At 40.4% G+C, this 13,253-nt stretch overlaps 1 protein-coding gene across 4 annotated transcripts in view; it reads left to right on the forward strand.

Moving 5' to 3' along the window:
* Positions 1-13,253, forward strand: part of Rabep1 (rabaptin, RAB GTPase binding effector protein 1) — a 100,924-nt gene that overhangs the window by 67,565 nt on the left and 20,106 nt on the right. For 2 of the 4 annotated variants that reach the window (XR_015630941.1, XM_087573830.1), the window contains exons 9-10: positions 1,758-2,225; positions 9,874-9,972. Coding sequence is in view for 3 of the 4 variants with exons in the window: in XM_087573830.1 (XP_087429956.1) it covers positions 1,758-2,225; positions 9,874-9,972 (567 nt within the window). In the remaining variant the exon portion in view is untranslated. 4 annotated transcript variants of the gene reach the window in all.

Below are 13,253 nucleotides of genomic sequence, written 5' to 3' on the forward strand. Positions count from 1 at the left end.
AGAGAAGGGCATTGGATTCCCTGGAACTAGAGCTACAAGTGATTGTGAGTCACCAAATAGGTGATGGGAGCCAGACCTGGTCATGTGCAAGACTAGCCAGTCCTCTTAACCACTGGTCCACCTCTCCAGCTCCAGCCCAAGAATAGCAATTTAAATTAAATAAAATTTCAAAAAACTTGTTACCTTTTTTTTTATCATTTTATTTTGACATTTAGCATGTGTGTATGCATGTGAATACATCTAGAAATTAAAGGACAACTTTGAGTTGGTTCTGTCTTTCCACCTTGTGGGTCCTGGGGATTGAACTCAGGTTATCTGATTGCAACAAACCCCTTTACCTGCAGAACCATGACCCTCCTTGATCACACCCCCCCACCCCAAAAGGCATCTTTGAGCCTTGGGTGGCTTGGAACTCATTCTATAGACCAGTCTAGGTTCGCCTTGAACTCAGTTAGCCTCCTGACTGCCTCTAGAGTGCTGGAATTAAAAGCATGTGCCAGCACCAGCTTCTCATTGTTACCCCTCACTGTGTAATTGCATTTACCTCTTATACTTTTTTTTTTTTTTTTTTTTTGGTTCTTTTTTCCAGAGCTGGGGACCGAACCCAGGGCCTTTCACTTCCTAGGCAAGCGCTCTACCACTGAGCTAAATCCCAACCTCTCCTCTTATACATTTTTAATAGTTAATATAAGTAGATGCTTAAAATGTGCATATGCAGCGTAGAATTAGCAATTCCAAGTGTGCAGCTCCTAGGCAGTTAATATGTTCAGTGCAGTTACTACCTCTGTCTAGTTGAAAACGTTTCTATCACCCCTCCCCCAAAAGGAGAAGTTCTATACCTCTTCGTCAGCCTCTTGCAGTCTGCTATGTCTTTGTATTCTGGATATTTCCCATAGACAGAGTCATGTGATTTTCACTATATTTCTGGCTTCTTCCCCTTGCTCTGCATGTTATCTTATGCCTTGCTTGACACTTGGCTTCACAGTATGATCTTCTGCTTTCCTTCCTGTCCTGTCTATGCCTGCCTTTGTTCATCTCCCAGACAGTGGTGTTTCTTACTCACATTGCTCTTGACTACCACCGTCTGTTATTCTCACTGTAGGGTCTGCCATGGTACCTCTAGTTACATTGATCTTTTGAAGACAGGGTTTCTACATAGCCCTGGCTGTTCTGTAACCCAGTGTGTAGACCAGGTTGGCTTGGAGCTCACAGAGATCCCTGTACTGATCCCTCCTAAGTGTTGGGATTAAAGTTGCATTTAGTTATCTTTGTACAGTGGTTCTTGCCAATTGTTTGTCCAAAGACTTCTCTGTCCATCTGTATGGTGAATGTCTGTACTTGGGTATTCAACAGGCACTTCACACTTAACACCCAGTTCTGAGTTGCATGTGATGTTTGCCAATTCTGTCTCCTGACTAGATGTTTGTCCTTGAAGTCCCAGAGCATGAGTTCATCTCTGTCTTTTATGGTTCTGTACAGTATTATAAGAGCCCATTTACTTGCTTAAACTCTCAGGAAACTTTACACATCTCAAATTAGAAGTTGTATTTTGTTCACATGTCTAGTCTGTGCTTGAGTAGTACACAGCATACAGAAGAGATTTACTTGATAAATTGCTGTTAAGTGATTATATGAAAGCAGCAAACTGATTATGTTTAATGTGTGGGGAGATATATATATATATATCTTGGTGGTTATTCTGTTTGGGAATTCAGAGAATTATCTAACTTGAAAATAATGTATTTTTCACATTTCAGGAGCATTTAGACAGCACCCATGGGTCAGTCCATTCCTTAGATGCAGACTTGCTGTTACCATCTGGAGATCCATTCAGTAAATCGGACAATGACATGTTTAAAGAGGGACTCCGGAGAGCTCAGTCTACAGACAGCTTGGGAACCTCAAGCTCATTGCAATCCAAAGCTTTAGGCTATAACTACAAAGCAAAATCTGCTGGAAATTTGGATGAGTCGGATTTTGGACCACTGGTTGGAGCAGATTCTGTGTCTGAGAACTTTGATACTGTGTCCCTTGGGTCACTGCAGATGCCAAGTGGATTTATGTTAACCAAAGATCAAGAAAGAGCAATTAAGGCAATGACACCTGAACAGGAGGAGACAGCATCCCTCCTCTCAAGTGTCACACAGGGTATGGAGAGTGCATATGTCTCTCCTAGTGGTTACCGCTTAGTGAGTGAAACGGAATGGAATCTCCTGCAGAAAGAGGTGAGATACTCTGACCTTGTTTCTTTTGTTCTCTTTTGTTTTGAGACAGTTTCATGTAGCCCAAACGAGCCTCCAAGTTACTATACAGTGAAGGTGACCTTGAAATCAGAGGCTGTCTCGGCCTCCTGCCTGTGACTCCTCCTTCGGTGCTGTGACCACAGGTGTGCACCCCTGCAGGTCCTTCTCTCTCTGGAGCAGTCAGTAACTGATACTCATTGCTGATTCAGGAGGCAGCTCCTAGAGTCAGCGCAGGCCGGTGCTGCCAGCAAGAATGTGTTAGCACATACCCACCCCTTGTCACGTCTGCCTTAACTCTTCTATCTGAGAAACACGCAGGAAGCTGGCTAGCCAGTGGTGTTAACAAGCATCACAGAGCAAGAGCAGCCTGGATTTGTGCTTTCAGTTTACTGAAGCTGAGTGGATGCCATGACTCACTCACTCATTTTCCCTTTACTTTTAAAATGTAGAAGTGCTCAAGCACCTGATATAGAGCGTGGGTTTAAGGAGGATTGGGAAACATGAGAGAGGGGAAAAAAGGCACCCTTGATGAAAAGTAATTTTTCTCAAAATATATTCAGATGTAAAAATTAGGAGTTAAGAATCTCATAGTGTCGGGTGTGGTGGCACACAGCTTTAATCCCAGCACTCAGGAGGCAGAGACAGGAGGGTCTTTGTGAGTTTGAGGCCAGCCTGGTCTGCAAAACGAGTCCAAGACAGCCAGGGTTCGGTTACACAGAGAAACCCTGTCTGGAAAAACAAAACAAAACACAAAGCCAAAAAGGAATATAAGTTGCATTTCACACTGCTTTACAGATCCCAAGCCCTTTCACATACCTCATCTTTTTGAGTTTTCTGATCATAAATGAGGTAATCGGTCACAGCTGTGCCCAGTTACAGATGAAGAAACTGACTCAGAGAGAGCGAGTGAAACCTGGGTTAGAATCTAGGTGTTCTGGCCTTAGTGCTTTCCCTTCTCAGGGCTCCGTCTCTGTAAAGAAGCACACAGTAAGTGGAGCAGCCTGCTGAACCTACATACATTGTCCTTGAGCCATGCAGGACATGTCACAAACATGGTACTTCTTGGAGCTTGTGATGGGGGCTTGGGGCTCCTTTCTTCTGTCTTTTGGTTAGGTAGTATTGAGTGCATGGTGTAGCACCTCTTGCTTGCTCTGTGTGTTCTTCAAATGTGGTGGCTTGTGGCCTTTGGTGCTAAGTTGTGGCCCTTGTTTTTCTACCATACTTGTACTAGAGGTTACAACTTTTAGCATCTGACTCTATATTTTGTCTTTTTTCCTGTAAATCTCTGCAGCATTTACTCTGTGCTATGCATTGAGTAACATTGGCAAGAATGTGCATTTGTTCTTTGAGTATGAGACAGAATTATTATTTTTTTGGCTGATAAGTGGAAATTTTGGTGCCCTTCAGGTACATAATGCTGGAAATAAGCTTGGTAGACGTTGTGATATGTGTTCCAATTATGAAAAACAGTTACAAGGAATTCAGATTCAGGAAGCTGAGACAAGAGACCAGGTGAGTTTCATTAGAGCCACAGGGTTGTCTCCCCCCCCCCCCCCATGTTTTGTGAGGTGTATCTATCTGATTATGGAGTAATCTAGCACATACAATGGCAACAGTGGCAGCTGATTTCCAGTGAGAGCCCAGTAGGACCTTGGGTATCCATTCTTCATTAGCATGCCAACACTGTGCCAGCCAACTCAGCCCTCAGAGGTGCTAACAGCACCTTAGCACCGTTCTCTGCACTCCATCACCCTAACACCTAAACCTGATGTTGGCCTGATCTCACCCTCACAGTGAACTTAATGGTACAGATACAAGGGAGGCAAAATTCACTGTGGCCTTTAACCGTAAAAGCCATCCGGATGTCATAGTGACCAGAATTTGGATTTGTTGCTACTGCCTGTTTGCTGTAAACTTGTTGACTTGACTAATGGTGATTCATAAGGACAGAAGTTAAGCTCCCTCAGGCTTGGACTACTGGACTTGAGAGGATCATTCTCTTCCAAATACAGAGTAGAAGAGTGGGACATTGGTAACAGTGTGGGGTTTAACAAGAATAGTCTTGTGGGAGTGTCAGGAAGGAGTATTTTTCTGTGGGTGTTATGAAGATTACTTACTGCCTTTGACATCAGAACTGAAGGAGGTTAGAATAAAGATCTGGAATTTTCAGGTGTCACTGGTATTCAGTTCCTCATCTGTAGTCTTTTTTTTTTTTTTTTTTTAATTGATAGCACACAGGTGAATTTCTAAAGCTACTTAAAAACTAAGGTAATACGGTTGGCTTCTGATAGCCTGATGTGGGCAAGGTCCATCTTGGACTCCTTAGCTATTTCTGTAGGCTTCTTGTTTGCCTGGTGTTTTACTGTATCCCAGCAATTCAGATACAGCTGAAAGATGGTTTTGGCCCATAAGGAACTTTCAGCATTAGAAACCAAATCTAAGTTCAGTTGTCTTGTTTCTAGAGATGAACGACTACATTAGAGGAGGGTGTGTAGCTTGGCTGTAGGTTCAGGAAAGGCAGCACTTGGGCTGTATGCTTTACAGCCGGCTTTTACAGTAGGGAAGAACTAGGGAATGAGAAAATATGTCCAAGAAGGGAACTGTACAGGGTCATGAAAGAGAATGTATATTCTAGGACACTTGGCTGACTGGCCTGTGAGTTTATGAGCTAGTGTGAGAAAGAGCTGCCCAGGAAGGCCAGGGTGAGACCCGTGAAGAGAGGAGATAATCAGAGGAATCACATTGAAGCCTAGCAACTTGGAGGCATAATTAAATAGGAGAAGTGTTATAATTTCACTTTTATAAAATGTATAAGGCTATTCTGAATCCCAGGGGCCTAGCAGAGAAGAGGTGTTCAAATGAGATTATGTATGTGAAAAGCTGTTGGCTAACTGTAAAGCACACATAACTCTTGAGGTCGGTCATTTCCTTCTGGATTGACAAGTCCAAAAAAAAGAGAGAGATTTTTTTTTTTAACTCACAAAAGAATTGTAGGTTGAGGGTTTCGTAAAGTGGTAGAGCCCTTGCCTAGCATGCACGAGGCCTTGGATTAACAACAACAAAAATCCAACTGCTTCCTTCTGGTTGACTTTTTAAATTTTATAGGTGAAAAAACTGCAGTTAATGCTCAGGCAAGCTAATGACCAGCTAGAGAAGACAATGAAAGAGAAACAGGAGCTAGAGGACTTCCTCAGGCAGAGTGCCGAGGACTCAAGCCACCAGGTGAGCTGTGCATGAGAGAGGACGCGATTGCTAACTACATTTATAGTTTGAAAAAGGATAGTTGCTTTCCTTCTTCTGCTTTGAAGATTTAGCAGTTTTACTTTCTCTGAGATAAAAAGTGCTTACTGATCTTTCCATGCTATTTTTTAAGGATTTATTTTTTTTAAATGTGTTTATGTGTTTTGCCTACATGTATGTGTACTACATGCATCCTTGGTCCCCTAGAAGGTCAGAGGAGGGGGTCAGATTCCCTGAAACTGGAATTATAGATAGTTGTGAGCCATCATTTCTATGCTGGGAACAAAATTCTGGTCCTCTTCAAGAGCAACAAGTTTCTTAACTGTTGAGCTCTCTATCTCTCCAGCATCTTACCTATCAGTCAAGATTTTCCTTTTGAAACAATAAGTTCACAACTGTTTACTTTAGAATTGGTGGTCCTGTCAGAATGCTGGTTCAGACACTGTGCCCCATATTCTGTGTTAGCTGTCCAGTGCCTTCAAAGAGATACTTTTTTTTTTTTTTTGGTTGGATCTATGGCTCCAGAGGTAAGAACACTTACTCTTCTTGTAGAGGACCTAAATTCTGTCCTTAGCATCCATGTCTGGTCACTGACAACTGCCTCTAGCTCCAGCTCTAGGAGGTCTGATACTCTCTTCTGGCCTCTGCAGATGCTGCACTCGCATGCACAAGCCAGACTCAACATATGCGTATGTACATAATTGAAAATAAAACTAAAATATTTTGAAAAGGTGCATTTTATATTTTTATACAGCCTAATTGTCAGTAGTTTTGTTCACGTCACCCAACCTATCATCATTAAAAACAAAATTCCTCTCTTTTTCTTCTTTTTTTTTTTTTTTTTTTTTTTTTTGAGGAAGAGTTTCTCTGTGTCACCCTGGCTGTCCTAGAACTCACTTTGTAGACTAGACTGGTCTTGAACTCATAGTTCTGCTTACCTCTGCCTCTTGAGTGCTAGGATTAAAGGTTTGTGCCATGGCACAGCTAGAAACAATTCTAACATTTTTTTTTCAATTTACAAAAGGAGTTTATTTTGTCCTACTGTTCCACAGGAATGAAGGGTCCATCATGGCACTAGATTTCTATAGTCGGAAGCTGAGGGATTACATCTCATTCACATATAGGGAGCAGGAAGTGGGAAAAGGTCAGAAATCCTTAAAGTTCCCCACAATAATTCCTCTAGCCAGGCTCTACAGTGTAACCATTCCATAACCTCCCCAAATCGCACCACTAACCTGGGACCAAGGAGTTAAATAAACAAACCTGTGGTGGGACATTTCTCATGCAGACCACAATATTGTTAGAGACAAATTTACTTTAGGTCAGACATAGCTATGAAATAGTGCGGGAAGTCAAGTTCTAAAAAGTCAAAGGAGGCTCACAGCTGCCACCAGATTATGACAACCTATATTTTAAAAATGTCAGTTAAAATTCTTCAAGTATGTAAAACATGAATCACATTGCCATAGTCCCATTATTTTTTCTTAACCTTTTAACCTTTTATTTCACAGGGTTCTGCTTTGAATAGGACATCCAAAAATCATAGTTTTTTTTTTTCTTCTTCTTCTTTTTTTTCGGAGCTGGGGACCGAACTCAGGGCCTTGCGCTTGCTAGGCAAGCGCTCTACCACTGAGCTAAATCCCCAACCCCTCAAAAATCATAGTTTTAATATGGTATGAAGACAGCTAATATTTCTAACTACTGTTCCTCTCATCTATGATGTACTTTCATTAAAAAACTGATATACAGTAAAAAAGTGAATTAAGAGACACAATATAATACAATACCTTGATACTCTCTATTAAAACGAGATCCTTTCCTTCATTAACTATAGAATTCTTCAGAATTATAGTAATAACTAAAAAAATGTAATTGCCAGTTATAGTTTATATTTTTCTTGCTTTATAACAATTTTGTATGAAGACATTAAAAAGCTATCTATCTACTAAAGACTTTAGGAGAAGCCTAAGAAGGTTTCACATTGGCAGTTCCTATTTAGTCTCAAGAAAACTCTAATCATAGAGGTATAGCTAGGCAGTCTGACAGTGCTAGAAATTAGTAACAAAACCCCACATACACTTATTAATTCTATGGGTAGAAAACATACAGTAAGTTGTATTGAGGCCCTGCAGAGTCAATGGACTTATTTCTTACTATACTTTTGACTGACACCCAAGAATGCCATTTCAAAGCAGAAAAAAAGAACTCCCAGGGACTAAACCACCAACCATAGAATACACATGGCGGGACCCATGGCTCCAAGCACATATGTATCAGAGGATAGCTTTGTTGGGCATCAATAGGAGGAAAAGCTCTTGATGCTGTGAAGACCTGATTCCCCAGGTAGGGGAATGCCAGGACGATAAGGTGGGAGTGGGTGGGTGGAGTAGGTGGGTGGGGAAGCATCCTCATAGAAGGACGGGGGGGATAGAAGATAACATTTGAAATGTAAATACATAAAATATACAATAAAAAATGCTAAAAAGAAGAAGAAAAATGATGGAAATGACTCAAGGAACAAATTTGTCTGCTTCTTGGTTTTCTTCTCTCTCTTTTTTAAAGACAGGGTTTCATTATGTAACCCTAGCCATTTTTCAACTCTGGGGCTCAGACTCCTGAGCAGAAGAGACTCATGCCTGCCTTAAAGTTTATTTCTAAAATATTCAAGAATAAGGAAATATTAAAATTAGCCTAATGAGTCAATATATACTTTAAGAGACTTTCTTCTTATGATCAGTCAACATTGCTAACTTGTTTACTTGGAAACTTAAATTCACAAGCACAGTATTCAAACTTTGATTTAGGACAGCTAAAAATCTTACATTTTTTTTTTAATGTATTTAGCTGGACATGGTGCAATTCATATGCCTTCAATTTCAGCACTTGGCAGAGGCAGGCAGATTTCTGTGGGTTCAAGAACAGCCTGTTTAATTTAGCTAGTTCCAGGACAGTCAAAACTACAAAGTGAAACCCTTTCTCTTAAAAATGGTATTTATTTAGTTGTATGAGTATTTGTACATGAGTGTGTGTGTGTGTGTGTGTGTGTGTGTGTGTGTGTGTTTCAATGCTTATGCACACATGCACAGGCATATATGGGTGTATAGGGACTGAACTCAGGGTATCAGGGTTGGTGGCAAATTCCTGTACCAATTAAACCATCTCACTGGTCTACATGTTCATTTTTTTTTTAATTTAGTTAAAATTTAATTAAAAGTACTAAAATACAAATATTTTAATAGAACTAAACTTTTATATTGCTTCATATAAAAATACCATGTAACAACTAGAAGGCAAGCTACAAATCAGATACTTGTATATCTGTGAAACCTGTGATAACAAAGGTCTAGGTTTCTCAATATATAAAGAACCCTTAGAGATCAATAACAAAAGAAAGATCAATAATATTGTTGAAAAATATATGGACTACTGACATAGGGACAATGAACATAGGCTCATTGATGAAGTAAAAAATAAGCATTAAATAAATGGCAAGATATATTTTTCACATATGAAATGTTGGAAAATTTGGAAATGCAGTCTTGCAAAAGAGTAAAGAAGCAGACAACCAGAGAAAAGCAAAGTAGAGTACATGTTCATTTAATACAGTAGTTTTCAACCTTCCTAATGCTGTGACCCTTTAGTGTTGTAGTGACCCCAATCATAAATTTATTTTCTAACATTCATTTTTTAAATGCGTAGACAAAATAATTTATATTTTTGTGTGAATTATTAGTTTTTAAATAATTCACTCCCCAGGATTATTAACACTAATTCAAAACAGTCAAGAGTTACATCGTATTAATTGCTCTTTAATAGCCACCTTAGAAGATTGTAACCAACTCAGAAAGGGTTTCACTTGTCAGTTAAAGGTGTGCAGTCCCCTCTCTCTCTCTCTTGCAGATCCTTTCTTCCATTTTAAAGAAATACACTTATTTGTTTGTGTGCACACACATATATCATGCATGTGTAAAATATGTGGCCATAGCACATGTATGGAGATTAGAGGACAACTTGCAGGAGTTGTTCTCTCTACCATATGGATTCTGAGGACCAAACTCAGGTTTAGCAGCAGGTGCTTTTACCTTCTGTGCCTTTGCTCCAGCCCCAGGCTTCTAGTTTTTAATTGCTTTTTAAGCCCCTTAAAAAATATCCATAGCTCGGTCATGTGAGTTTCCATCATTCTAAGGGCTGCTATTTGTTGATGCGTCAGCATCTGACTTAGCTTGGCTAGTGTCCTGGGTACCGGAAAATCTTGCCATATAGTAAGTGTACACATTGGCTGAATGAAAGGTGAGTGGTTCTCATGGACTTGTGTGAGGTAGTAGGAGGCAGGGTTAGCTTCCAGTAGCCAGTTGTAACTATTGTTTTCACATATGCATCTTCTATTCAGATATCTGCACTTGTTTTAAGAGCCCAAGCCTCTGAGGTCTTACTTGAAGAGTTACAACAGAGTTTTTCCCAAGCAAAGAGGGATGTTCAGGAGCAGATGGTAAGTCAGTGTTTGAATTACGTGTCACATGCTGTCTTTATTCCTGGTTTGCGTTCTCAACATTACCTTTAATACATCACCCTATTCAGAGTGGCTGCTGGAGTGGCTGTACTCCAGGGCCTACAGAGCATTGAAGATAGTAAACACTCTACAGACACTGCTTCTAAGCAGAGCCTCAGCCTGCCCCATTTCATGGTCACCTTGTCTGACTTGGGAAACCTAACAAAGTACACTGTGATAGACCAGAATTGAATTTTCAGTTTAAAATACGAGCTAAAAGAATAGAGATAACTGTCATCTCCAGTTCACACAGCTTTTGAATATTTATGTTTTTCCTGGGTAACTTTTATTTATTTAGAGTAACCTTATTAATTTCCCAGAATTTATATATTTGCTATAGCTCTGGAGGCCTTTTAGAAGGCCATCAGTTGTGAGGGGCAGAAGGGACACTGCTTCCTGAGCAGTGGCCACAGGGAAGCCTTGTGGAGTCGTTCTGAGGCTCGGGTTTCCTTTCTTACTGCTGTGGCTGTGTCTGTCTTGTTAGACCCTCTATCTAATGGCCTGTACCAGTTGTGGTGGAGTTGTTCTTTTTGGGATGACTGCAAACTTCCATGTCCCGAGAACTTTCCCAGGGACCACAGTTCTGAGTATCAGAAGACTACCAGTGCCTGGTGTGGCAATTCTCAGATCCAAATTATTAACTGGAAGTTCACATTTTCTCTAAGTAGAGAAGACAGCTTTATAATTGTTCAGTTCTGGCAAAGTCCCATGGGGTTGTTTCTCACACCTTTTCCTTCTCTTTATCTTTTAAAGTTCTTTCCCCTCTGCAGGAGATATGCAAATTGATTCCATTAAAAGCAGTGTGTATTAGGTGACATGGGGGAATTGGTGGGGTTCAGCCTGAAGTCCTTTGAACATTTAATTTTCTCAAAATTACTACAAATGGTTCTTATGCTGAGAAAGTGAAACTTAGTGTCTTAGGCCTCAGCAGAGTGGCTATGACAGGAACGGGTATCTTAACATTTCCCCTTTTAGTTTGAGAAGCTTCACACTTAACAGAGAAGTTTGTGGAATCAGCTTTTGAAAGACTAACACCTCAGATGAAACGCTTGCTAAGTAGGTCTGATATCTGACTCACAGTGGAAGGAGAGAGCCAGTTCCAAATGTTGTCCTCTTGATTTCCATATAAATGCTGTGACATGTGTGTACACTCAAACCATCATGTACATAATAATATTGCTTCAGACTGTCACTTTAGTTCAGCAGTTGCTAACATTAGTCTCTTTTGGTCTCACTCTATATAGATATGTCATGTGCATATTCTAAGTCTGACTTGTGCTGAGCTATTGGAAATTAAATTATAGACACTATAACCCTCCTAAATATTTCAGCATGTATTTCTTAGGGACAAAGATGTTCTATATGACTGGAACATTTCTTTTTGCATCCTTAAAAGTTAACTAGTTGTCCTTCTAAATTCTTAGTTGTTTTTTGTAATAATTAAAAAATTTAACTTTTATTTTTGAACCAGGAACCAATCATAAATTATATATTGCATTTTGTTGTCATTTCAGCTTCCTTTAAATTAATGTAGTATGATACCCTCACTTTAAAAAGTGCCTTTAGGGCTGGAGAGATGGTTCAGTGGTTAAGAGCACTGGCTGTTCTTCCAGAGGTCCTGAGTTCAATTCCCAGCAACCACATGGTGGCTCACAACCATCTGTAATGAGATCTGATACCCTTTTCTGGTGTGTCTAAGATAGCTACAGTGGGGGTTGGGGATTTAGCTCAGTGGTAGAGCACTTGCCTAGCAAGCGCAAGGCCCTGGGTTCAGTCCCTAGCTCCGAAAAAAAGAAAAGAAAAGAAAAAAAAAAAGATAGCTACAGTGTACTCATATAAACTAAATAAGCAAATCTTTAAATTTTTAAAAAATAAAATAAAAAGTGCCATTAATCTCTAGGCAGTTGTGGCACATGCCTTTAATCCCCACACTCGGGAGGCGGAGGCGGTGGATCTCTGAGTTGGAGGCCAGCCTGGTCTGCAGAGTGAGTTTTCAGGACAGCCAGAGCCACACAGAGAGACAAAATGCCGTTTATCTTTTTTAACGGTTTAGAGCGGTTGGTTAACGTTCTGTAGAGTGTATCTGATTGTTTCCTTGGGATTCAGTAGACGTCTGACATTTTAGACAGATGAAATATTTCGGTGGTAAAGTTGTATTGTGCACAAGGGTGGATGTTCCTTTATTAGTGATACTTGGTGAAGTTAGGGACAAAATGGTTCCAGAATATGAATATTGCCATTAGCAGTGAACTCACTAACTAGGCTTGGAGATTTTTTTGTGGTTGTTTCTGCCCTTAGAATCCATCCAGGTAAGGTGTGCAGCACGGGAGCTGCTCACGAGTATCCGAGCTGCTCTGTGATTATGTCACTACCAAGGGGTCCTAATCAGACTAAAGGATTAAAATGAGAGAAAAGCTTGATCTCTACAGGTAACATCCAGGAAATTCTCAAACATTAAAATGAAATAAAGACATACATTCTTCTTTTACTTTTCTTTCTTTCTTTCATATCCAAAAGGTAACAGGATGCTAATACTTAGTTATTAAGTGGGTTTGTTAACTGGAATTAGTGTCAAAACCTGGGCCTTAGCAATCCTAAGAAGTCGTTTGGCCAGCCATTCTCAGTAGTTCAGTTAAATTAACAGTGAGAAATTTGGGCTAGGAGGGTTGCTCAATTGGTAAAGCTGTACTGTACAGTGTAGATCATGGCACCACGTAGATACCCTATACGGTGGTGCATGTGCTTCTGTAACTACAGTGCAGAGAGGGAGCAGTTGGTGTGCACAGAGTCCGGCTGATCTCTGGAACTCACTGGCCAGCCAGCTTAGGTTTAGTGTTTTCAAAACTTGAGTGTAATTAAGGTAGAGAGGTCAACATTGGGTTGACCTCTAAGCTCACATATGTGTTGTGGCATATGCGTGTGTGCTTACACACATTGTATATACAATGCTATTGCTTAAAACTCAAACACACTCTTGTGCATTAATACACATACATACATATACACGCACACCGAGAGGCAGACAGAGACAGACAGAGACAGACAGCTAGGTCTCTACCCAGGCCAGAGCATCTTCTTGACCAGGAGTTTTCCTTTGATGATCTTCACTGCTACTTTTCCACAGCCACACTGGGACGAACAAAGAGGTCAAGTGCACCTGTCCATGTCCATCTTCATGCATCTAACAAGAAGTTAAATTTCTATTGAAGGGAAGTGTTGTT

The sequence above is a fragment of the Rattus norvegicus genome, chromosome 10, assembly GCF_021556685.1.
Source record: "Rattus norvegicus strain SHRSP/BbbUtx chromosome 10, alternate assembly SHRSP_T2T, whole genome shotgun sequence".
NCBI lineage: Eukaryota > Metazoa > Chordata > Mammalia > Rodentia > Muridae > Rattus > Rattus norvegicus.